This window comes from Sceloporus occidentalis, unplaced genomic scaffold (genome assembly GCF_023333645.1).
Source record: "Sceloporus occidentalis isolate IW3139 unplaced genomic scaffold, rSceOcc1.0.p SCAF_5, whole genome shotgun sequence".
Lineage (NCBI taxonomy): Eukaryota > Metazoa > Chordata > Lepidosauria > Squamata > Phrynosomatidae > Sceloporus > Sceloporus occidentalis.
The window spans coordinates 102823636-102850457 of record NW_028316985.1 but is presented as its reverse complement, the minus strand read 5'-3'; the positions used below and the strand labels follow the sequence as shown (position 1 = coordinate 102850457).

Sequence of the window (26822 nt, the reverse complement as noted above, 5' to 3'; positions counted from 1 at the left end):
GGAAGGGCATGGCTTCGCTCAGGCGACGTCCCTGTCATGGCGGCTTCCGTCTTGAGCGACGTCCTCGCTGCGGTCATTGCTTGAGACTAGAAGCTCTCTCTCTGGGCTCCTTTTCCTAACCCTGGGAGGCCATGGGGACGGTCCACGCGCGGGTAAGGCTGGGCCTGGGACGACCTTGAGGCATCCGCACTGGAGAGATAACCCGGTTTGGGAGCGCTTTAACTCTCTCTGTGGCTCAAGGCTATGGAATTCTGGGAGTTGGAGTTTGTAGGCAGAGGCTGGGTGGCCATCTGTCAATGGGGATGCTTTGATTGAGAGTTCCTGCATGGCAGAATAAAGGGGTTGGACTGCTGGTGCATTTAGCATTGGCAGTGCCAAGTCCTTATCCTTTGCTCATGGCTAACAAACACATGCCCTTCCAGATGGGATAAGTGGGCAATAATAGCTAAGGATCAGAATACAATGCAGAGCAAAGTCTTTAAGGGATATCTATAGCCCCAGACAGATGCCTGAAAGAAAGTAGCAAAGGGTGGGGTTTAACTGGGGCACTTCCAAGTGGAACTTCCCAAAGAGTACGAATGCAGTTGGAGAAACTCATACATCGATCGCAGTGACCTTTATTGGCTCAACAGTGACATGAATACAAGTGAAGGGAGGGGAGGATTGTTTTTTAAGTTTGATTTCGATCTGGTTTCAAAAAGAAGTAGTAGTAGTAGTCCATGAAACTACATGTGAAAGGGATCTAGGAGTCCAAGTGGACCACAAGTTGAACATGAGTCAACAGTGTGATGCGGCAGCTAACAAGGCCAATGCGATTCTAGGCTGCATCGATAAAAGTATAGTGTCTAGATCAAGGGAAGTAATAGTGCCACTCTGTTCTGCTTTGGTCAGGCCCCACCTGGAATACTGTGTCCAGTTCTGGGCACCACAATTCAAAAAGGATGTGGAGAAACTGGAGCCATGTGTCCAAAGGAGGGCGACTAAAATGGTGAAGGGTCTGGAAACCATGTCCTATGAGGAACGACTCAGGGAGCTGGGGATGTTTAGCCTGGAGAAGAGAAGGTGAAGAGGTGATATGACAGCCCTGTTTAAATGTTTGAAGGGATGTCATATTGAGGAGGGAGCAAGCTTGTTTTCTGCTGCTCCAGAGACTAGGACCAGAACAATGGATGCAAGCTGCAGGAAAAGATATTCCACCTCAACATTAGGAAGAACCTCCTGACAGTAAGGGCTGTTCAACAGTGAAGCACACTCCCTGGGGGTGTAGTGGAGTCTCCTTCCTTGGAGGTCTTTAAACAGAGGCTGGACGGACCTCGGAAGGATGCAAGCCTGAGTCGAGCATGGGCCCTTTTGCTGGTCTTGAACTCGCAACCTTGTGGTTTTGAGTTAATGGCTGCAATACAGGCATTTAACCACTGCGCCACCAGGGCTCCATATATGGTACCAAGGAATTTTTAGCTGCCACCCTCCAGCCACACATGGGCTATGAAGACATGGGCTTTGCCCCAGAGACTTGAGTTATGAATGGGGAAAAGACTTACATGATTTGGGTCCAGGTTACCTTCAGGATCTCCTCCTCCTCCCATATAATCTACAGTGTACGCTCAGGTCCTCTGCCAGACCTTTACTCCAGTCAGCCAGGACTAGACTGACAGCTGTCAGCCAGAGGACATTTTCTTTAGCTGCCCCTAGACTATGTTACTGCAATATATCTAGTGAGATTGCATGGAAAGTTATGCTTACGTAACTTAAACAACAGTGAATGCTGTACATTAGTATTTTCTTCAGAAACAAAATAAGATGGTTCAGACGAAGGTTAATATCTGGGGGCTTTCAAATAATAAAGGGACATTTTCGATTTGGGACACAATAATGTACCATATCGATGTAACTGGTGTGAATATGTGTCTTCCTGTTCAGAGTTTAGAGCCTCTTCCAATGAGTGGCCCTGATTTTGGAGCTTTAGGGGAAGAAGCTGAACTAATAGAAGTCGAACCAGAAACGAAACAGGAAATTCTTGAAAATAAAGATGTGAGTATTGACATCGCCCCTCTCCCTCATACACACACACACACACACACACACAATCACACAATCACACCAGTGCTATTTCCAAATCAGTGTTTCCAATACAAAAATATGCATATCTGACAAAACCAAGTCTTAATGTGAGAAACTGTATGAATTCAATCCAGGAATTTAAAATAGAACAAAGTTTTTTTCCCCCTCTTTAAAATATATATATACCAAAAGCACACAAGCGCTTCTTGATTTCTGGTCGCTTGAATGTTTGGAAAAACAGCTTGGAAAAAAAGATGGCAGATGGGAACTGGTTAAATTTTCTCATTGGGTACAAAGGGGCTTTTTCAAGGGGTTTTTGTTAACGTTGTGGAGCTGAAGCCATTCCTGATCCTGTGCAGGACATGTGTAGACCTTGCACCATGGGAAGTTTGTTCACACCTTGTAATGGACAACATTTCTGATGTCACATTGTTGGGAAGAGGGAAGGTCAAGTGTCTTAGTGGTGAAGACTTCTCTTAAAGTATTAATAAGCATATGCAAATATTAAAATAAATTTAATGTATGCATATTTATTTTTACTTCTTGTGCAAAATCTATCAAAGTAATCTCAATAGACTTCAGTGGTAAAACTTCACAATCTTGACATTGATTTATAATTCTTTTCATTTTTTTAAAAATAGCTTTTTTAAAGTATTGGAAAAAGGAAGGGGAAGAACATTGTGTATATGAACTAGACATACAGTGCGCGCCCTTGACTTACGCAGGGGATCCATTCCAGACCCCCCCCCCGCGTAAGCCAAATATTGCGTATGCTTGAGCCCCATTCAAGTGAATGGGACGTGCCGGCCCTTGTGCTCTGTATGCTCCCGCATAGCTCTGCGCAGCTTTGCGCATAAGCTCAAAGCAACGTATAGTGTGCCCGCGTATAATGCGGGCGCACTGTATTTAGACTTATTTGCAGAGGATCCATTCTGGACACACACACACACACACACACACCGCGCGGATACGAAAATCCATGCATGCCCTAATCCCATTGAAAGCAATGGCTATGCGCATGCCCACTTGCACAGCCATGTGCATGCACCACCATTATCTAAAACGGGCTTGCTGTCCACGGATGGTTAAATCCACAGATGGCAAGTCTGCCGGTAAGGAGGGCCGAGTGTATAAGCCGAACCTATTTTCAAGAATAAATTTTGAAGATGATGTCTGTGAAATACGCAATAATGTATAACTGAAGCAGTAAGCACTTTTGATTGATTCGTTGATTCATGATGATAAAATGTTAAGTCTTGGAATTGTTGCATAGTAATGAAGTATATCACAATACCAATGTGTTTTTATTGTAATTAGAAAGTTTACTTGTCATTAACTTTATTCCTGTACTTTTTCAAAATAAATTACCTTTATCTTTAGGTTGTGGTTCAGCATGTACACTTTGATGGACTCGGAAGGACTAAAGATGACATTATCATGTATGAAATTGGTGATGTTTTCAAGGCTAAAAACCTTATTGATGTAAGTTGCGAAATAATTTGGCTGTGCTTTTTGAAGTACTTGAAAGCTGGAAATTATTACAAGATGTAAAATGTGTCGATATCTTCATTTAATAGAAACCAGAGCACAGGTATACGTCAGTTAAGGAAGTAGATTTATTCTGGAACATTACTTCTTTAACAGAAAATTTGGTACCAGAAGTAGAAATAACATGGAAAGAACAGAGAGGGACTTCTACATTACAGAAAAAAACAGTTTAACAGGTTCCAGGAAACTTTTGTCTAAAACTTACAATATACATAATGTGAAATGAAACAAACAGTTCAAGTAAACTTCACATAAGTAAAAACAATTTGAACTCCTTAGATACCACTTAAAAGCTTTTTGCAAAGTACATCCAGGGATTTTTTTTTCTGTCACCAGCCTCATTTCTCTTTTGGTGGCCAAACTTTGATATGCTGGAGGTAGCTGGTGAGGGAGGCTTACGTCCTTTCATCTTTTGACTCTGTTTTGCTCTTGATATATGCTCAGTCAGGGTTTCTGAAGGCAGCTGGTGTTTATCTTGCCTGTTCTAGGCAGGGACACACCACTATAGTAGTATTGGCTAGAGTAGAATCCCATTCCTTCCCAGTTCAAGCTTTATTGCACTGTGTGCTGCAGACATGCTCTTTCAACCCAACACCAAAAGTCTGTGTTTCTCCAGCCCTTCTTTATCATCCTTCCAGTACTAATGCTGCCAAAAACTTCCAGCTAGATAGAGGACAAGGAAGAAAAGGGGCTGGGCTGATGTAAAAAGACTTTGTACAAAGGAGCTTCTTTGTCAAATGTTTTGTTACCTGAGGTGTGCCTGTGTAAGATTTCCTAAATCCTGTACCAAAAATAAAATGTCTTGTCCCACAATCCTATGAATATATCCAGATGCTTAAATTTAGGATTGTGTTATTCAGCTGATTTTTTGTGCTGGAAAACAAGCTCCATTAATTTAAATTAACTAATCATTATGTGTAACTTCATTATTATAGCATCCTGTATATAGATGTTGTGTTTTAATTCTAAATTGATTTGAGTGAAGTTCAATCTGTAAATGAGTACATAGAGACTTCACATTCTTGACTTTTAGGTGCATTTACCATGCTTTCTGTTGCTAAATTATGCAAAACTTCATTCTTAATCAAATATATGTTTTATCAAGTACACATCTTCTAGTGTTCTGTTGCTTTCTCCCATAACAAAGATGGGCATGCTCTACAGAATTCCCTTGCCTCCAGAACTTGCTCGACTGGCACCCTCTGGCTGCTTAATTTGATTTACTGGCAGCAAAAATAGAGCTTTCCTTTGTAAAAGCTAGATGTGGTTTCTACGAATGTCATTAACTTTGTAAACAAGGCCCATGAATTTTGCATGTTTTATTTTCAGATGGGATACTCTTTATGATTGATGTGGATGAATTCAGGCTGAGGATCATGTGTTGATCCCCCTCATATACCTTCAAAATTACCAGCTTTTTATACTTCATAATAGAGATTGCCAAAACCATGTTTGTTGTTGTGTACAGCTCTGAGAAAGGGATATGAAGTTTACACTTAAATCCCTATGTGCTTTTGATGAAGTCAGATTTATTACAGTCCACAAACTAAATAACCATACATAAATAAATTGCTGATTGATATATATATATATATTAATAGATGGATATGTAATCTTAAAATAAACAAAACGGAAATTGTGGTAGTACCTTAAGGATGAACTAATTGAACTGTGACAGCATATGCTAAATAAAGTGAGTTAAATTTAACATCAGCATGGGATTCTTTGTTGTCTTCTTGCAAAAGATTGACATGGTTATACTTTCGAGAAGAATAGGTAATCCAAAAGAATTAAGATCTGTCTTTGAAATATTTCCTGTGGATTGGAAATCTCATATTTTAATGAAAAGGCAGATGTCACAAAATACACCTTTTAAAATAATTGTTATTAATTGTATAAAAGTATGCATTTGAAGATGACTGTTTAGGTGCATTTTGGTATTGCAGTGAAGTGACAAACTAAACCTTAAATATTTTGAAGGTTATGAGAAAGTCACATGAAGCTCGTGAAAAGCTCCTACGCCTAGGAATTTTTAGACAGGTGGATGTTCTGATTGATACGTGTCAAGGTAATTATCAGTGAGTTTTATTTATTTTACTTTGTATTGTTGTGTAAAGTTTAGTATGTTTCATTTTTAAAGCCCCTCTGTATCGTTCTACTTCACAACAGTTAGCTAGCATAAATGAAAGCAGTGTGCCATGGTTGTTTCCATATGAGCTAACTGAAATGGAGATATGGAAACTGGACAGTGGAGGCTTAGAGTTGTAGAAGGGGTACTATTTAGCTCTCCTAAAGAGACCACAGAAAGCACAGTGTGGCTCAGACAGTGTCTGAGAACAACTCAGTGAGTTGAGGAACCTCTCTGTGCATACTGTCTGCACTAGGCGGAGGCTGCGTCCCAGCTGTGTACAAGGAGGCTTTGTTTGGGACTGATATTTATACCTGAGATCCTAGCCTCAAAGGCTGCTGGGTGCTATTTTGCAATGGTACAAAGACCTGCTAGTCTTCCCAGGGAATTGATAATAGGATTCTGCAATGACTGGTGGCTTTAACTTCAGAGTAACAAAATCATTGATTGTATTTAGGACAATCCCAAAATAAATGGATAGGGAAGTTGGCTGGGAACACAGTAGGAGGTAGGCAGGAAGTCTTGGCTTACTTGCCTTTGCTTCTAGTGTGAGAGGGAGAATATGCAGAGAGCGGTGGGGAAATACGAAGCAATCAGCAAAACCCATTTAGCTCTTATCTCAGTATTACTTGGGTTCTTCACATATCTTTGGGCTTTTGTGTCCTTCCCATGGGGATGTCTCTTGGAGTTCCAAAGGTCATTGTGACCTCTTAAGAACATGCTTGGATCCAGATATGAAAATATGGAAGCCTCAAATATAATGTGCCTTGGTCCAGGCCTCAGAGGGAGAGAAGAATGCTGGACCTGATCCCCTCCCCCCCTCACCATTCCCTTCTCCTTTTGTGTCGTGTCTTTTAGATTGTAAGCCTGCGGGCAGGGAACTGTCTGGTTAAAAAATAATAAATGTAAGCCACCCTGAGAGCCATTAGGGCTGAAGGGCGGGATATAAATACCTAAATAAATAAATAAATAAATAACTATTCCTTGCCTAAGAAAATAGATCCTATCAAATTCATGGGTTCACCATAAGGCTACAGGCAGCTTGAAGACACAGACATTGCATTCTTTACTAATGTGTTTATATGAATTTAGGTGATGATGCCCTTCCAAATGGTTTAGATGTAACATTTGAAGTAACAGAACTAAGAAGATTAACTGGAAGTTATAACACTATGGTTGGCAATAACGAAGGGAGTATGGTATGTTTCACAGAATCATCTGAAATTTTAATTATGGTGTTATGAAATCAATTTATCATATGCTGCTACCCCAAAAGAAATTTATTTGCACTGGAATCCTGTTAAAATCAGTGAGAATTTACTCATGATATTATGTGTGTTGAATATGTTTTTTTAATGTCTGCCCTTGGTATTTTAAATCTTTGGCTATTTATTGTGAGCAGTGTGCTCATGCCATAAATAAATGTGTAAGTTGAGGTTTCATTATCCTGTTCAATTGACTAACAAGTATTTTATCATTTCATTCTGTTACAAGATAGAATCAGAAGGGTTTTACAGTTGGATAAATTACACATTTACAGGCATATAGGTCTTAAGGCACCAGATCCCATTTGATCTGGGAAGCTAAGCAGGGTCAGTCCTGATCAGTACTTGGATAGGAGACTACCAATAAATACCAGGTGCTGTTGGCTGTATTTCAGAAGAAGGAACTGGGAAAACCACCTTTGAGTATTCCTTGCCTAAGAAAACTCCATGAAATGGATAGGGCCACTGTAAATGAACAGGTGACTTAAAGGCACATAAACAGGAATGTATAGTTCTGTATATTTCTAATAGAACTGATCATTGTACCTGAAAATTATTTGCTAGTAATAGGTAGAAATAATCTTGAAGATTAAAATTTGAGATTTTTAGAAAGATTTCATACATGTCCAACTTCTACACTTGATATTAAAGTGAACACTGTTGTTTTTCTTGAGATGTGATTTTCTTGAAAAATCTTGTGGTATCAAGCAATTATGAGATTTTATAAACCTGAAAATTCAAATTCTAAAAAAACAAAATACAAAAAATTAGTATGGAAGTCCCATACTAATAAAGATAAAATCTTTGAAAATGGACTCCGGAGATGATGTTAGCTGTAGTAATATAGTATGGTACCTGGTAGATGAGCACTTTGCCATGGTCCCCTTAAAATGTTGACCTAGCCTTGAAAACGGGCCTGAGTTTTCCTATTTGTGTTTACTGGGGGCTACCCTTTTCACTTCTCCAGTGCAGTAAGCTAGAGAGAGAATTGCAAAGCGTGAGTACTGCAAATCCTGTCAGATACATATAATAAAGTGTACATAATATTTAAAATACTTTTGAACTAAATGTAGCATTTCTATAATTTGATCATTAGTTTTCTTGCTCACAATTGAAAAGTGCTGAAAGCCTGGTTAAAACTGAAAGCATTTGCGTTACATTTCAGTGTTTTTCATTGCAAATAACCTGATGTGCTCAGGAAAGATAACTGCAGAAAATGATTACACATCTGTCCTGACAAAGTTGCACATCACTCATTGCTTATTTTTGGCGTCTTACAGGTACTTGGACTCAAACTCCCTAACATCTTTGGACGTGCTGAGAAGGTGACATTTCAGTTCTCCTATGGCACAAAAGAAACCTCTTATGGCCTCTCGTTCTTCAAACCCCAACCTGGCCACTTTGAACGAAAGTAAGATATCTTCAGAGCATGTTGAAGGCTACAGTGGCATGTACATTTACTTAGAACTCGGACTGCAATTCTGTGCTCAGTTACCTGGGTGAAAGTTCCATTTGATCAGCAGCATTTTTTCAAGTTCACTATATGATAGATTGTCCTATAAGTACCAATCAGCACAGTAAGTAAATTAAACTAGTCAAACCACCAGAATTGTACAGCATTTCCTGTGACTGGCCTGCTCTTAAAGGATGCTATATTTCAATCCTGTGTTTGTAATTCTGATGGTCAAGCTGATGCCAGATTCTTCTCCTGGTAGAGAAGTACATTTCACAAGTGTGCATAATGATTATAGGGTCAAGCAGACTGGCAACTTGGAATAGCCAGAGGCCACTCAGCCCTGACTGCCCCCAATCAACGCAGAACCGTAGTGTCCAGATGCTATGATCCAGAATGGACTGCCGGCGAGGAGCACTTTTTTTGTGCCTCTTTTCCTGGTGGCCCTCGACTGCCCTCCAGTCAGAGGCATGCATCATCTGAATGTGATGCCCCTGGATTGACCTAAAGCCGGCACTTTTGGCCTGTGTGTTTCAGGCCTATGTGTGCCATTCAAGGAACATGTTTTTTGAGTATTAGTAATGTTTTTGTTAAGTACAGTCAGCCCTCTGTATTCACGGCTTTGGAACTCACGGTTTTGATCATTCATGAGGTCAGGGCCTCCACATGCACACCCTTCTCTCCATCCCCTCCCTGCTGTTCTGTAACTATCCCAGCTGAGCCAGCTACAGGGTGACAGTGAGAGGAAAGAGAGGCAACCTCTTTCTTTTTTTATTTCTCCCAAGGCTTTCCAGGACAGTAGGGTCGAGTAAGAGAGGATTCCCTTTCCCCGAGTTCCTGCTGCCTTGGAAGGGTTTGAGGGAGGCTTCTCCCAAGGCTTTTCAGGGCGGCAGTGGCTAGAGGAAAGAAGAGCAAGTCCCTCGACTTCCTTCCAATGCTTCAGAGAGCTAGGAAGGGAGGGGGAATCTTGCTTGCGCTTGTCTCTCCCTTCCTTGATGCCTCAGAGAGCTTGCATGGGACAAGGAGGAGGGGTGAGAGCCGTGAGCGTGAGTCCCCCCGCTTCCTTATGATGACTCAGAGAGCTAACCCCTCCCTGTCACTCTGAAATGGGGGGGGGGGAGGTTATTCGTGAAATTTTCGAATTCACGAGGGTCCTTTGCCCCTAACTCCCGTGAATACAGAGGGACAACTGTAATGTCTTAATGTTAAGTAATGTTTTTGCTGTTGCACTGAAGTTATTTTAGAGATCTAGAGAACCAAGAACTAGAAGCATTGACACAATCTTACCATTTTTCCTTCAGTAGTAAGGACCATGGTGAAAATAGTTTCATGCTTTGATTCTTTAATCATGTGTTTATATTCCAGATTGTTTTGTTGTTGTGACGTGAAATTTCATTTTATATTTATTTCTAGCTTTTCTCTCAATTTGTACAAAGTAACTGGACAGTTCCCTTGGAGTTCCCTTCGTGAAACGGACAGAGGAATATCAACAGAGTTCAATGTAGGTAAAACAACATGACTTCTCTACTTTTTGGAGTTTGCTAGGAATCTGACACTCAGTGTTATTGCACCTCTGTGTTTAGCAACTGTTTTTCTCTTTGGAGCTGTTCACACTACATTATAAACTGGTTTAAAAGGTGTCGTTCACACTTGCATCAGGTTTTTCCAACCTGAATGGGTGTGAGTGTGTGTGTGTGTGTGTGTGTGTGTGTGTGTGTGTGTGTGTGTGTGCAAATTTCTCTTAATCCAGTTTTACCAAGATTGAGTTTTTCCCTGTTTCTTTTCCAAAACACTGGGTTTTATCACAGTGCCTCCAATGGGAACTTGCTCCCCATCCCATTTGGGGCATCCAGGAGGGAGGGGTTATAGTGAAGGGGGTGGATCATGCCCACCGCTTTGCTCTCTATTTTTTCTCTCTTAACATTTGGTTGTGGAGTGAAAAAAGCAGCTGCAGAAATGCAGGGGATTCAAAATTCCCACACTTTGGAAAGCGGTCTCTTTAAAGTGCAGCCCGTTTCCCCCCCCCCCCCCTCTTCTGCCAGTGATTTAGTCCCCTTATCTTCCCAGAGCTCACCAAAGCCAGGAAGGGGGTTCTGCTGGGAACATCATTAGATGTTTAAAAAAATAATTGACAGCTAATGCACATATTTGCTATTGCATGGTCACAGTAGGCAGCACCTTTAAATACTCGCATTATCAGTATGACAAAGGTGCACAGGATTTGCTTGACATTTTTTTAAAAAATCCTATCAGTGGGGTTATGGGATGGGGTCGTTTTTTCCTTTCCCAAGAAATAAAACTAACAATTCTGCTCTCAAGTTGGTGTAAACTAAACCCTCATACACATATTATATTGCTGAGAGATTATATTATTATATGGCTGAGAAAGTGTGACTCCCCCCCAACCAAGGCTAACCTATCACAAGAGTTTTTGCTAAGGGTTGTTCTGAGAGGCTTGCCATTGCCATCCTCTGAGACTGATTTTTTTTTTGGGGGGGGGGGCAAACAGTGTGGGGTAGATTTGCATAATTTAATTGACAGTTAAAAAGTAACAACCCAAGAACCATCAAAATGGCAGCACCATTTTAAACTAATACAAATGGTAATGTGAACTTCATCAGGGTTAAATTCCCATGGAGAGATTCAATTGGGGTAAACATAGTGGGAACTTTGATTCGGTATTGCATCATTGAATCTCCCCAGAACTACTCATCTCAAAAATGCTAGTGTGAATGAGCCCTTTATTGCTGCTGCTGCTACACATTTCATAGCTCTCTTAGAGGAGGATATCTATATGAAGGTCATCTGTCTTAGCTGGCACTTGCCAGCTGGACAGGCAAAATGTCTGGAACTTTTTCACAGCTTTGTGGGGAATGAGTGCCATGTATGAGTCATCCAAAACAAAACAATTGTTGAAGCTTCTGCAGTCTGAGTTGGCTCTCAAGATTGGCTGTTGCAGCAGTAAACCCAGTACTTTTGCCTGCCTTGCCTCTTCTCTGTAACTAAATAAATGGAGGATGCAGGATATATATACAGTCAGCCCTCCACATTTGTGGGGATTAGGGGAAAAGGACCTTCATGAATGCAGAAAAATTACAAATAACCCCCTCCATGTGGAAGCCAGGTAAAGGGACAGGTGGATGGGGGAAGAGGAGCAGGCACGCACCCTCCCATCTCTTTAACTGGCTCCCCACCCCTTTGTGGGATAGCTGTCTTCCCCAGGCAGCTATCCCACCAGAAAAGGCAGAGGGGATTGAAGGCAGCAACCCCATCAGGAAAGGGGCGGGAGGGGAGTGGTCCTCCTCATTTTCCAGGTGGGATAGCCGCTTTGGGAAGGCAGCTATCCTACCGGGAAAGGGGCAGGGAGTGATCTATTCTCCTTCCCCTTCTCCCAGTGGCATAGCTGCCTGGGGAAAGCAGCTATCCCACCCAGAAAGGCGTGAGGTTGACACGTACACACTACCCAGCTGCTCTGTCCTTCCTGGGCTTTTTTCCCTAGGGGAAAAGCCTAGAGGGGAAGGGGAGGAGTGCTGTGCGCACGTGGCCTTGACCTTGCAAATAATCAAAACTGTGAATGTCAGAGTTGTGAATATGGAGAGACAACTGTAGAATATTTTTGTCCTTCATTTATAAATGGTTTCTTTTACAGTTTCCAATTTGGAGGACTAACCACACACTAAAATGGGAAGGTGTTTGGAGAGAACTTGGCTGCCTTGCAAGAACTGCATCGTTTTCTGTTCGAGAAGAAAGTGGACACTCACTCAAGTCTTCTGTATCTGTAAGATTTTGTGATGTTGAAGGAATATAATGTTTAAACTTTCTTAAATTAATGGTCCCAAATTACATTAATGTGCCTAGTACTAAAGCAACCAGTATTATGTTTATTTGTCATTATTTCCCAAAACCAGTTCTAGGCTAGTAGATCCTGTAAAGTTATGGATAAATGCAACTGTTTTTCAGAGATCTTTGCAAAGGGTTTCTTTTTTCATTTACTTAAAACAGTTTTTGAACTTCACATATCAGTGTACTAAGTCAAGAGATGATGCATTGGTTGCCAGTGTTGTTGTGGATCCATACACTGAAAGAGGAAGACCAAATGTCTCCTGCGCAGTTTCATGTGGATGTACGTTCCAATATCTAACTCTATGCTAATTATCTAATTACCATAGAGTTTGCTAATTAATCATTTTCACAGGGAAACTAGTCATTGTACATGTGGAAGCAAATCTTCAGTCACTCTTTTATGTTGTGACCAGTATTCAAACAAACAACTAAAAAGTTTATTTTTTTTTCATTTTTCGTAGCATGCTATGGTAGTTGATTCTCGGAACTCTTCCATCCTGCCCAAACGAGGAGCTTTGCTGAAAATAAACCAGGTATTAATGTGAGATCTAACAAAGTATCTTTGTGTGCAGGGGCCTCACAAGGGGTGTGTGGACTGCACCAGGTATATCTGGTAGGCCAATACACCTGGTGGGACTTGTGCAGCTGCTGGCAGAATAAGAAAGGGCATTGCCTCTTTTCTCTCTCACCCATAAGCCATGTCAGACCCTGAAAAGACTGCCTGGAGCTGCAGCAATGCTACCATTCCTAATCCTCAGCTGCTGGGGGTATGGTGGCTTATGTTCCAGGTCTGACCTGAATGGGCTCTGGAGACCACAGCAGTGCCCCCCCAGCAGCAGTCTGGCCAGGCGGCAGGCAGCCATCTGGGGACAAGCAAGCAAGGCAGAGGGAAGGGGGGACAATCTATTGTCACCCTCCTGCATCTCTTTCTGTGCACCCACACCAAGAGATAGCAATTGCAGTTATGCTACTGTTTGTGTGCATATCTAGTATCTGCCTGAAGAGATGCAAAAAGTCTCAGTGTCTGTTGAAGTCTCCAGGTGCATATACCTCAGTGTCCCGCACATTTAGGCAGTCCTCAGTATTTGGTTGTATTTGTAGTAGCATCAAGATGGGAAAACAATAGATTATTAGTTGAAAGCATAGAAGGTTTTAAATATGTGTTGCTTTTCTCTTAGTATTTAATTTTAGACATTATATCTTTAAATGAGATTGTGTCTTTTTAAAATTTGTTTTAAGGAGCTGGCTGGTTATACAGGTGGTGATGTGAGCTTTCTAAAGGAAGATTTTGAACTGCAGGTGAATAAGCAGCTCCTGTGGGATTCAGTAAGTACTTAACATACTTTCAATAGATGCTATGGGTTAATGAAAATAAATTACTTCCGTGTCATAGAACTTTAAAATGATTTCCAAATGGCGAAATGACTCTTGTTTGATGTGTCCTGCATTGCAGCTCAAATACTGGAATCACGTGGTTCTCATTTTAGTATTCAGTAGCGTAGTATGAAGTCTGCTCAGGACTTTGCTAAAAATATTGAAAGGATAGAGAGTGAGCATTTTCCAGAAAGTGTAGGTGTGCTTGTAATGGTTGTTTTATTTGAGCTGTGTTAAAGTGCCTTGTGCCAGAACTGAAAAAATGTGAAATTAAGGGCCAAAACACACCAGCATAAAACGCCGGCTTCCAACCGTCTTGAGAGCATGGCGTAGAGATGACACACGCTCACAAGACATCTGGAAGCTGGTTTCGATCTGCCCACTGCCCACACGTGGGCTAGCTTGCAGGTGCTCTGACAGTATCGTATTACACGCCGCTGGAGCACCTTAAAGCAAGCTTCTAGACGTGCTGAATGGGAAAAGCCACCTTTTTGCCACCTGAAAAAGGAGTGGCTCTTTGCTGCTCCTTTTTTAGGTGGCTTCAAGTTGGATTGGGGTTTCGGTGTGCGGTTGTCGCGGCCCCAATCCACCCCTTCTGGGCCGTCTCTTTTGCCCCTAGGTTTGTTTGTGTTTTGTGCACATGAAAACATCAGATTTACTTTTCTTGAACAACAACTTCCACCAGTGCCACATGACAAAAAGCTTTTGAAGCTTAAGTGGGTTTCTTAAGTGTGTTGTGATATGGCTTGGAAATTTGATGCTCTGAGGAAGAAGAGCAACCTAGGGGCAATGACATGTTTCCTTATAACCTACTACTGATCTTTTTTTAAAGGTGAATGCTGGGATCTGTTCATTCCCATCTTACTAAAAGAATTTAAAATACAAAAGTGGCTCTGGAGCTGGAATCAGTCTGTGCCAAATGCTTTCACATTCATGTGTCCTTTCGTTTTATCTTTTTTGTGCTTGAAACTCAGGGAGGAAAGGGAGAGCCCTCTATATAAAGGGTTATTTTTTTAATTGTATCAGGGATGGAGATTATGCAGTCCTCCAGATGCTTGTGCACTGTAACACCCACCAGCTGCCTAGCCAGCATAGCTACTGGTGAGAAATGCTGGGATTTGCAGTCCAGCTGGATTTGGAGGTCTGCACAGTTTCTTCTTCTGAAGCAGACAAAGGGTGCATATACCATGATACTTGGCCACTACTGCTGTGCCTCTCATACACTCTGAGCCACAGCCCAACTGGCAAATTGGGTGGAAGGGGAGAAACCAGATTATTAACACTGCTATTAGTAACATCATGGTTGCAAGGTTTGGAGTTAGAATTCCTGGAGGGTGGGAATCCTGGAAGTTTCTCCCCAACTCCTAGCAGTGGCACTTATGAAATTTTCTTTTCCCGTCACTATTAGTGGCAGAGAAACAACAGTCTCTATGGAGACTGGGCAGGGAGAGGGTGGAGAAGAAAACTTCACCCACTCATCTTGCCTTCACTGATGCTGATTCTGAGAGCACTTGTTTCTCATTGCTGGCAAGGTTTTCAGCGTACAACTGATAAGAAGAAACATTGAGATAGCAGAGAAAAGAAGGAAGATGTCACCTCAATGCACCCCTCCCAAAATGATCTGTAGATTTTAGTGGGCATGAAAGGGAGGCTCAAACCTATTAATCCCTCCTTGCTGAGGGGTGTATATTGCAGGGAGGGAGAATGTGTATACTTGTTCAGGAGAATGTGTGTGATTACCATCCATGCACCCCCCCCCCCCCCACACACACACACATAGCTGTGGTCCTCTGGGCCAAAGTGATTGTTCAAGCCCTGAAACTTCCTCTATGTAATAATGAATATTTTTGTAAAATGTGTCTTATTTAAAGGTTTTTTCAGCCTCTCTTTGGGGTGGAATGTTGGTTCCAGTTGGAGACAAACCATCTAGTATTGCAGACAGGCAAGTCATTCAGCTTTCTTTGTTTTGCATTTGCTTCTAGTTTTCCTTTAATCTGGTGAAGCATGTTAAATAGGCTTATTATGCATATCTTTTGCATCAAAAAATTAATTTATTTTCAGTAGTATATAGGTCCTTCAACATTACAAAGTTACAGTGCTGTGGTTCTACTTTCACTGCCAGAGTTCTATCCTCTGGGATCCTGGAGTTGGGAGTTTAGGGTGAGAAAATTAGGATCCCCAGCCAGAGAGCTTCTCCGTTGCCTCACCAGACTACAAACTCCAGAGATGTAGCCATGGCAATTAAAAGTGGAATCATAGTGGTATGATTGTGAATCATGAAATGCCCTTATGTTTTCTGGGGGTTACTACTCCAAATAAAGATACATAAGAGTCTGCCTTGTGGGAAGCATTACCTACACTTCAGAAGAAAATTTAGCATGGCTGAACTAGGTGTGAATCTGGCATGTCTGTATATGTATATGTGCTCCTGTGCTATAGAAAGTATGAGATTATTTTTCCCCTGGTGGAAGGAATAGGTGCAGAGTATTTTCCTCCCACCTACCATTTATCTCCAGGCACTTTTATCCTTCAGTACTAGAATTGTGCTTGGCTGAGAATGATATGCTGATGGAGAGAGAGTCAGGAGACTGTATGATGCAATTGGCAGGGGAATCCTGACCTACTCAAGTCCCCCTTTGATTGCTAAGAGTTTTTTTAAGCCCATTTTCAAATGACTGCAACACATACTTGATTGTTTCCAGCCTCTCATGACTTATGTCATGGACAGAGAGGCAGGATATAAATAAAGTATTTATTATTATTTGTTATTATTAATTGCTGCACCTTCTTTTTTGTTTTTCATATTCTGTCTATAACATTTACTTTTCTTGTTCCTGGAATCCGCATTTGGATGAAAGACAAGCTAGAAATGTTTGAAATGAGTAAGGTGATGAATAAGGGCACTTCTGCCAGCATTGCATTAAGATGATATTTGTGGTGACATTTCTGTCAGAGAATGATTGGAGTGTGTTCTGATTTTAAACTTGAAATGTAACAAATTGAATGGTTTGACAAACAGACTGTTATCTACTGTTTTTATCCTAGCAATAGAGGAACTGTCAGATGATTCTAACTGAAGTAGGGTCCAGTAGTATGGAGTTAATGTAGTGAGAAGTTCCAGGATAGTTTGGAATTAAGGCAGTGTCCTCCCAACTATATAGACTGGGAGATACTGATAGAACAAGATTATTGATTCATTGCAGGAAGCCAGTTAGTAGGAAACACTGTGACACAAACAGTATATCGACAAATGGGAAAAAGAATGCACACCATACAATACACCGGGCGGCTCTCTGGGCTCGGGTATCTGCTTGTGCAACTGCGCACCGTCCCAGAGATGCCGCCTACGGGCATTAACATCTCGGCGTCTGCGCAACTGCGCAGTTGTGTAACATCTTGGAGGTAGATGGGTTCCTGCTAGCTGTACAGTTGTAGTGATTGTTTGCATCCTTCTCTGCTACTGTGTTGTGTGCTGACGGGGGGAGAGTTGGATATTGGATGTATGTGTATGCATGTATCAGCTAGTACTATGGGTTTTTTATTTTTATTAACTGTGTTTTATCTGTATTATTGTAATATTGTATTTTGCATCACTGTTATGGTTGTATTGAACTTTGTTACTTGCTTTGTTGTTGTATATGCATATGTATGCTGTAAACCGCTTTGATCGTAGGAAAAGTGGTATACAAATAAATCATATTATTATTATTATTATTATTATTAATATTTTCTAAAATAACATATGTGCATCATACATTACTTTGCATTGTGGCAATGAAATGTGTGATGTATATTAGACATACAATTCTAAAAACTAATAGTCGGTGGTAGTGCATATGATTACTGTATTAGATTTTGATCCCTATTTCATGTGAAATGATATTTAGCACTGATGAACTGCTGCAGATGGATGGATGACATTTTGTTTTTCTAGCATGCTGTTTTTCCAGTAAAGAAAGCTTTGTTGGTGATTATTTGCCATTAAACACCAAAATCCCATTTGGATGCAGCAATATGTAAGATTTATTTAGTTGGCAGCTTCACTGTGAGCAATCAGGCATCTCATACTTTCTTAGAGCTCAACTTCACTGATAATATTTTGCTATATGTAATGGTGGCCCTTCTGCCTTTTTAGATTTTATCTTGGCGGACCAACTAGTGTTCGTGGCTTCAGTATGTACAGCATTGGACCTCAGAGTGAAGGTGAGAGACTGCTTTCGGTACAGAATAAAGACACCATACCCCTGCTAGCCGAGGCCAGAGAATGGTTTAAGGATGCTTACTACTGTTAAAATTAAGCAGCTATTTCCTTGATCAGTGCCTAGATAAGAAGCTGGCTGAGAGGCCCAAAGAAGCTGCTCCAAAGCTTGCTGAATGAAGGGGAAAACGCAAAATGTGAAACCTAGAAAGGCTTGAAAAAAACTACTTCAGGTGTGCCTACTGTGATTTAACACTTGTTTTAATTTTAACAGCAAATCCCTGCACCACCTTTCTCAGTTCTTATACTTGCCAAAATTTTGGCTTCTAGGTCTCACAGTTCATGCCCCATTGGCTGGGACAATATAGTTCAACACAATATAGTGTAACAAATCTGGAGGGTGCCAGGTTATCACAAACAGGCTTTAAGAATCTGCTCTCCCAATTTTAAAAGCAATTTGCAGTGTGTCATATTGGGAAAGGGGACTGTTTGGTTTTAAAAAAAAACTTTAGTGCATGGAACTGACCTTTGAAGCTGTCACAAATCAATTTTGTGAGTAGTGGTACAGTTAATTAAATTTACTATTTTATTGCAGCTGTGCCATATTTCTGTTACCCCACTCAGAAGTTTAAAATTATTTAAAATTGCTGTAGAGATTTTCATTTTTCTTCAGCAGCAGCTATTATGATTATTTCAGCGACTTGTCCCTAAACTACATAAATCTGTTTTAATATTTCTCTGCTCCTTTGACTATAAACTCCCGGATGTGGTTTATAAATCAAAACAGCAGAGGGCTGCTGAGACAGGGATGTCATCCAGTCCTGGCCCCAGTGAAACCTAATGTTTGAGTAAAATTGCAATGACAAACTGAGCTTTATTTAAACATCTGTCTTCAATTTCTAGTTGTGAACCCAAACCAAGTTCTTTTTTATTTTTATTTTTATTTTTGGTATCACTTCCATCCCAATTTCAGATTACCTCAGGGCAACATCCAGTATTAGGCATGCTAATTTTCATTTTCACAGAACTTACTCACCCATCCACCCCTTTGCTCTTGCCAGGTCTGTTTTGGGAAGTCCACTGACTCTTTGGAGATTTCAAAAAATGGGGATGGGGACTTCAAGGCAGAAAAAAATGGCTTTCTATTGGTGGATGCTCTGTCGTTGGCAGTCTTGCACTGTGTAACTTATAGAATGTAAAAATTCTATGCCAAAATGCTCATATCAAAATCAAAGATGTTTATGCTGTTCAGTTGCTGTTCATAGAGTTTTAGGCAGTTTGTAAACACTTTATAGTACAGTGGCCCCTTTCCTTACGCAGGGGATCTGTTCTGGGACACACACACCCTGTGTAAGGCAAATACAGTGCACCCTGTATGTTGGAGTTTGGTTCCAAAATCCCCCATGGATAACAAAATCCTTGGATGCTCAAGTCTTATTAAATATAATGACATAACAAAATGGTGTCCCTTATAAAAAATGGAAAATCAAGGTTTGATATTTGAAATTTATACTTTTTTTGAACATTTTCAAACCGTGGATGCTTGAATCCGTATATTAAAAAAATCCGTGTATAAGAAGGGCTGACTGTACCGCGTATGCTTGAGCCCTATTGAAAACAATGGGGCTTGTGCGTGTGCCGCAAGTGCACGTGCCATTGCCTTTTCTGGCACGCAACTTCAGCATAGATGTTATTTCTGTACTTGTCCATTGTGTAAGATATCTGGAAATATGTGTGTTTATCCCAAAGATGAGAGAACAACATAGACTAACTATCCTTTCCAGTAAAGCTGCCTTGGTCTTGATCATACAAAGACTAGAAATTGACTTATGAAAGCAATAATTAATGCCAGTAGAAATTTGAAAGAGAGTGAGTGTAAACAAACTTTTATATATTTATATCTTTCAAAATTCTACTGGGGCTAATTAGTTCTTTCAAAAGCTATCTTAATAGGTTATTTTTTTCACAAAAATAAGCATGACGATCTCTTTTTGGATGTTGGCACACAAATAAGCAATTTGTAATAATGTGTAAAATAGGCCATAGGCCCATGGTTAGAGAATCAATTCCAGAGCAGGACCCCAAGCTATTGTAACTTGAACATTTGTCTGTCATTGGCCAAAAACTTTCATTGTGTTGTCTCTGATTGTGTAATGGTCTGCAAGGAAACTATGACATATTTTTCCTTACATTTGACACAGGAATTTAATTAGTATAAAGGACTGGAAAAAAAACCCACCCTTCTTTTTAAACTGGAAAAGTCTTCCTTGGTTTTTTTGTGTGGTGAATATTTAACATTGCTTTTCTGTTTCAGGTGATTACCTGGGAGGTGAAGCTTACTGGGCTGGAGGTCTCCATATGTATACACCTCTCCCTTTTCGGCCAGGTCGAGGAGGATTTGGAGATCTCTTTCGGACACATTTTTTTCTCAATGCTGGCAACCTCTGCAACCTTCACTATGGTAAAAACAAATACAGCTGAGGTCCCCACAGTGGTGTCACGGCGGGGGGTGGGGGGGTGGACTACACCAGGTAACACCCAGAAGAGGGGGATGACACCTGGCTGGGCCCTCCCCTCCCTTTGGGCAGGAGGGGAGCACACACACCCTTTGAGGCTGCTCCATCCAGCGTTTCTCCAGAGAGAAAGCCCAGGACAGAGGAGGCGGGTTGGCGTGCTGCCTTCCGAATCCAGCATGGACTTGCAAGGCACTGGGGGAGTGGGCTGAGAGAGGCTGCCTTCCGAGCCCTCCATGGACTCGGAAGGCTTGAGGGGAGTAGAAAAAGACTGCTTTCCGAGTCCTCTGTAGATTCGGATAAAAAAAGAGACCTTATGATGTAAACTGATGTTTGGAAAACAGAATTCAGCTAGCTAATCCAGAATCCAGGGCGATGAATCTTCCCATATATGTAAATCTCATGAGTACAGCATTAATTTTCAGGGAATCATGCTGAAGGCTATATACTGATACGCCTCAATGAACATACTATACTAGTGATAAAACATTAATTTTAAGTGTGTTATCTTATCCAAAAATACAACTAGCTAAAAAATAAAAATATTTCAGACACCAGTGCACATACCATATATACTCACGTATAAGTTGACCTCATGTATAAGTCGAGGGAAGGTTTCAGGGTCAAAATCATGGATTTTGATATGACCCATGGATAAGTCGAGGGTAAAACCTCTATAAAGAAGGATGGAAAGGGGGAAATACCACTTTACGTCCCTCCTTCTCTGGACCTCTCCCAATCGATTCGCAGGTGCTGGAGGAGAGGTTTACTTTTAACATCGGATTGAGAAAGGAAGCAAGTGGATTTAAATGGAGAGGTTTTTCCTGAGCCCATGTCTTGCAAAAGGGAGCAAAAGAGAAGCAAGTGGAATTAAATGGAGAGGTTTTTCTTTGGGAAGCCAGGTTTTGCAAAAGGGAGCAAAAGAGAAGGAAGTGGATTTCAATGGAGAGGTTTTTCATTGGGAAACCAGGTCTTGCAAAGAGAGCAAAAGAGAAGCAATTGGGTTTAAATGGAGAGGTTTTTCTTTGGCAAGCAAAGACTTGCAAAACGGAGCAAACTGGATTTAAATGGAGAGGTTTTCCTTTGGCAAGCCAAGGCTTGCAAAATGGAGCAAAAGAGAAGTAAGTTTTTTTAAATGGGGAGTGTTTCCGCTAGGAAGCCAAGGCTAGCAAAACAGAGCAGAGAGACACATGTGCTTTTAAACGGTGAGTTTTTGCACTAGGAAGCCAGGGCTTGGAAAATGGACTGGAACAGGGAAGGAATTGGTCTTCAAGGGAGATTGGGACATCAGGCTTGCTTGCTTTGGGACCCTTCTAAGCACTGCCAATCAGTTTACTCCTCTATAAGTCTACCCCAAAATGTTAGAGGCAATTTTGGGGCATAAATTTCTCGACGTATAGTCGAGTCTATACGGTAAGTTCAGCTTAATCATGTGAATAATAGCCCAAGGAAGCATTATACCTAAATAATTATCCCTCTTATATTGCTGCTCTTGTTGTCTCCTTTTCTCTTCTCAGGTGATGGTCCTAAGGCTCATCTTCGTAAGCTAGCAGAATGCATCCGATGGTCTTATGGTGCTGGAATAGTTCTTAGGCTTGGAAACATTGCTCGGTTGGAACTCAACTACTGTATCCCAATGGGAGTACAAAGTGGGGACAGGTATGTTGGAGGTTTTTATTTTAAATTTCTACTGATCTTTTCACAATAACTACTGACCTTATAATTGTATTAAGCAATACTACAATGCTTTACAACTTTCAGTAAAATCTAATATGTGTGTTTAATCATCTCCTCCTTAAATATACTAAGACAAAAAAAGCTGGTTGTAGTTCACCAGTTAGTCATGGTACAAAGAGCTGCAAGGCTCACGATTCTCTCTTCCTTCCACCATACAAATTTGTTGATTTCAGATTTTTGGTTTGATCAAAGATGACTGTGGTACCACTTTGGAGAAAGTTTTTCTCTTCATACTTTCTACAGAAGCTGGACTTGCAGCAAGATTTTACGTATCTTTCTTACTAGGCATGCTACCTAATACAGGAGGAACATAAATCTTGGGGACTTCACAATGGTCATAACCAGCACTTTGAAACATCTTTGCAAGCAAACTAGCAACCAGTATGGCTGGGCAAAAAATAGTATGATTTCCTCCCACCATCCCTTATCTGGATGTATGTGATTTCTGTCAAGGGTACACAGTCCCACCAGCAGTCAATGCATCAGGGACCAGTACTGGTCCAGGAACCATCATTTTGAATAGCATGGCTCTAGGCCACCTTCAGATCTATTTTACATGGATTCAGTTTGTTAGCTGTTGTCCAGCATGAAGGCACTATGTGGGAAACATCATTATTAACAAAAATTGGTGCAAAATTAAAAATAGAACTTGGTGTTACCATCATAAAAACATGTGAAGGGTCAATGATATATAAGGTGTTCTTTAAAAAAAACCCTAAAATTACATGGGAGAAGGAATTGGTACATTAATTGTTTCTTTTGTTTTTCAGAATATGTGATGGAGTTCAGTTCGGCGCTGGAATAAGATTCTTGTAATTTCACAGCCCTTGAGTGTTTTTTCTGAAGTATAATTAGGTATGAGGGATTAACTTCAATAAAGATGATTGCCAAAAAGGACTGCTTTATGGTGACTTGCATTCTTGATTTTTATCAGAAATAGAATTCTTTCTTTGGCCTTTAAATCAAGACTTGGGGAAGTCTAAACGCCATGACCCAAGAAGAGTCAGAGCTTGAAAGTCTTTTTTTATGACTTGCCTACTGAAAATTAAGTATATTAATCCCACTTCCATTCAGAAAGCCAACTCTGCTTCTACCTTTTAAGTAAGTTTATTGAAGAGGCATAGCAGTGTGCTGTTTGAATCCTCCAAGCACTCTGGTGCAGTATTCCCATGAGTATTGCTTGACTGTTTCAAAAGGCATTGTTCCCTGAAAGTATGCCATTTGAATACCATGAGGAAACAATTTTAGTGACTCCATTTCTAAAGTTTTCAGTTTCAAAACATTTTAGTGATATGCCATATTTGCTGAAGTTAAGCAGTTCTCTGTCTTGTCAGTGCCTTGATGAGAGACCATCTGTGAAGTCATGTACACTCCCTGTTTTCCATGATGAAAGAAGGGTGGAATATAAAAGTAATAAATGGTTGTTTCAGATGTTTGATGAGATACCCACACAACATTTTAAATCTCAGACTGGTTTCCAACATGAGTTACTAAGTTTTGGAATAGCCATATTCTTATGGTTGATATCCTGGTGTGTAACGTTAATAAATAAACTGGGGTGTTACTCAAAATGCCAGGGTCACAGAGTGCACCCAAAACCGATATTCAATAGGGGGGATTTTATTAGCTCAAGTGTAGCTACTGAGAGGACTTTGGATGACTAAAAGCACAGATCAAGCTTGTGTATACCAGTTCCAAGAAACAGAACCCCAGAATGCAAGGACCAAATGTTTTATATATAACAGCTCAAGGAAAATCAACTTTCACACACAAAAACACACAGACACGTTCACGCACGCTTTCAAGAACTAACAATATAAACGGTGGAAGCAGATAGTGATTTTCAAGATTGCAGAGAGTGATACTGTACCTGATTCCAGAAGCAGAAGTTTTAGTTGGGGGTTCTGTGAGAGGAAAGTGGCTCAGCATTGCTGCCTGTGGATCTAAGTTGGCCAGTAGTTACTGAGGCATCAAGACAGAGTGTCTGTCTGACCTTAAAACAAGGCCAAATTCATAGTGCATTGGTAGGCATATTGATAGGGCAAAACATAACCTAGGGTTGATTTTGGGATTAAAATGATGTTTTCAGGAGAGAAGAATGAGAAAGGAATTTGTAAATCACTGGACAATCAGTGCAAATGCCTCTGGACAATGGAATATATCCTCCAGAAGGAAGTATACTTGGATTTCTGTTCTTTTGCATACACCAGGTCTACTGCCCACTATCACTCCTATCATTAAGGGATTATGCAGTTTCCAATCTTGATTTATGTATCCTGGCCATGTGTTCTTGTGTGTTCTCCATGCTGAGCCAATTGAATCTTATATTGTCACGGATGATTATATACTATAACATGGCTAGTTTCCTACTCTGGGGGTGCCTTCTTGGCTACTTGCTTAAAAGATTCCTTTTGATATCAATTTGATAATGCTAAGAGGAGGGGTGAATGGGGTTAGACCTTGGTTTAACGGATCCATTTTCATTCCTCTGCCACTGCTCTGAAAATCCATTATTATTATTATTATTATTATTAAGCTTTATTCATATAGCGCTATAAATTTACATAGCTTCATCTGCTGACATAACTATTGTCGATCTTTGATGTAGTCTTATAGAGCTCTTTTTTTTTTTGAAGGCTTCAGCAAGTCTTAGCAGAAATGAAATGTATTTTCTGTATTTGCCCTGAAAGCAGTCGCAGCTTTTGCTCATTGGGGTGAGTCTGGGGAATACAATGGGCAGTGCTAACATGAAGTGTGCCCACACTGCACAAGTTATAGGAGTCTGACACCACTTAAACTATCATGACTCCACCCTTTCGAATCTTGGGGTCTGTAGTTCAGTGAGGTGCTTAAACTGCTCTAGTGGCTTTCTCTAAACTACAGCCCTTATTTATTTCATGGAAATTTAAAGTCCCAGGATTCTATAGGGTGAAGTCATGACTATTTAAAACAGGTCAAAGTACCATCATTTTTGTGACATAGATACACCCTTGATTTTGTTTTCATCTTTCTCCCTTGCAAAGACAGTAAAGACACACAAGCAATGTCAGCAAATGCAAGGGATGCCATAGTGCTCAAAAAGAAATTCCCAAGTCCACATTGTGGTAATATCTTTATTAAGACAACCAGAAAGTCACAAAATTCTGTGCAACCTTCTTCTAGAGGCAACAATGTTTTAAAAAAACCATTTGTTGGGAGAGAGAAATAACATTGTTAAGAATCACTTGATCTGCATATGGTTTTCAGGTAGTATGTGAGAAAGTTTCGGGAGGCTATCAAATCAGGCTCATCAAGCCTTATCCCCAGTGCCTTTCTTGTTCCTGCTAACCTGCCATACCTGGCCAGACCCTGACTTCTGCTGTTGTTATTGTTATTATTGATCTGCATATCCAGGTATCTGTTTAGATATTTTGGCTTTCCATCAGGGCTCATTTTGCAGATAAATGGGCAAAGATGATTTTTCAGGGTGTGTTCTATGGAAACATTTCGGCCAGGAAGACATGACTCTTCAGATGACTAAGAAAGCTTCCTTTTCTGTGGTTTGAGATCCAGACTTTCCAACTCATCAACCTCTCTTCCACAAAAGAGGAACTAAACACTTCCCTCTAAACTATAACTACTCATCTTCACCTTACAGAAGCCTACCACTTTCTACTGTAGCTTTATATGCCTTTCTAAAATCAAAATCAAATGCTGACAAAATGGAATTTGAGCTTTCTTGTTCAAAACATTGTTCTATTCAAATGCTACTACGTGCAATAATAAAATATCCAGCTTTTAACAAACAGGCTGACATAGTTGCCTATCCTTCAGAAATGTACTACAGCATTACCACTGAAACTGTATTTTTCACAGACTGATTTTCCCTTACCTACTTTTGTCAACTTCCCTAACCCACCCACCATTCAAAAATAATCCTAATTAAAAATCCATTACGTTTTTATTAAATGATTTAATACTACACAGGTAGTAATACATCTCATCAAGGGTGAGCAATGTTCACCTCTTTTTGCTGTCCCTGACTTGCTCCATACTCCCTCATATTGCATTTCTAATGGTAAAAATAGTGATAGTTGCTCCTCCTGGAGTCAGCAACTGATTCCAGGATATTTCCAGTTTGGTTTGTGTTCACTTTCCCCTTTCACAGTTCTGGCCCAACTTTTTCTCAAACCAATGAAAAACTAGAGAATAATATGCTTCTACTTCTAAAACTCCACTAAAAATTATATAAAAGCTTAGCATTTTGGAAACACTCCATTTTAAAGGGCTCGGCCGAAACCGTATTATGAAATCTATCATTTTTAAATTGCAGTAAAATTTTAAAGTTAAAAAATAAAGCAAAAGGATTATTTAAAAATAATGAAATAAAGATACACTACTATTGTTTCTACATAGAAAGACATAAAGGAATCCAGTATCACCTTTGAGACTTACTGAGCACATCTTTTTTTGTTGACACAGTCCACTTCCCCAGATGCAGACCATTTCTACAGCTTTCTCCGTGTTTAACAGCTCCCTTAATTTGTGAAAAGTGTTGTTATCTTTTCTCACTCTTGCTCTCTTTTTAAGCATTTTAAGGTATTTAATTTCCCCCACTCTGCTTTGATGGTATACTGGCAGAGTTTCATGTGTCTATCATTCTTTTTGCAAGCAGGACCCCAACACCTGGACCTGTGTGATGTCTATAGGGGCAACTGTAAGA

At 40.5% G+C, this 26822-nt stretch overlaps 1 protein-coding gene across 1 annotated transcript; it reads left to right on the top strand.

Annotated features, from left to right (window-relative positions):
* Window positions 1-23008, top strand: LOC149312600 (sorting and assembly machinery component 50 homolog). Its single transcript, XM_089526922.1, has 15 exons — window positions 1-152; window positions 1921-2031; window positions 3442-3543; window positions 5590-5677; window positions 6830-6936; window positions 8283-8413; window positions 9869-9956; window positions 12105-12233; window positions 12760-12831; window positions 13538-13624; window positions 15544-15614; window positions 17808-17875; window positions 20185-20331; window positions 21901-22042; window positions 22891-23008. Exons 1-15 carry the CDS (start codon window positions 132-134, stop codon window positions 22934-22936), a joined length of 1410 nt encoding a protein of 469 aa, XP_089383048.1. The 5' UTR covers window positions 1-131; the 3' UTR covers window positions 22937-23008.
* Window positions 23009-26822: the final 3814 nt, after the last annotated feature.

Coding starts and splice junctions, on each gene's coding strand:
- LOC149312600 (XM_089526922.1), top strand. CDS start 132: ATGGGGACGGTCCACGCGCGG. Junction 17,876..20,184: donor CATTGGACCTCAGAGTGAAG/GTGAGAGACTGC, acceptor TTTCTGTTTCAG/GTGATTACCTGGGAGGTGAA. Junction 20,332..21,900: donor CCTCTGCAACCTTCACTATG/GTAAAAACAAAT, acceptor TTCTCTTCTCAG/GTGATGGTCCTAAGGCTCAT.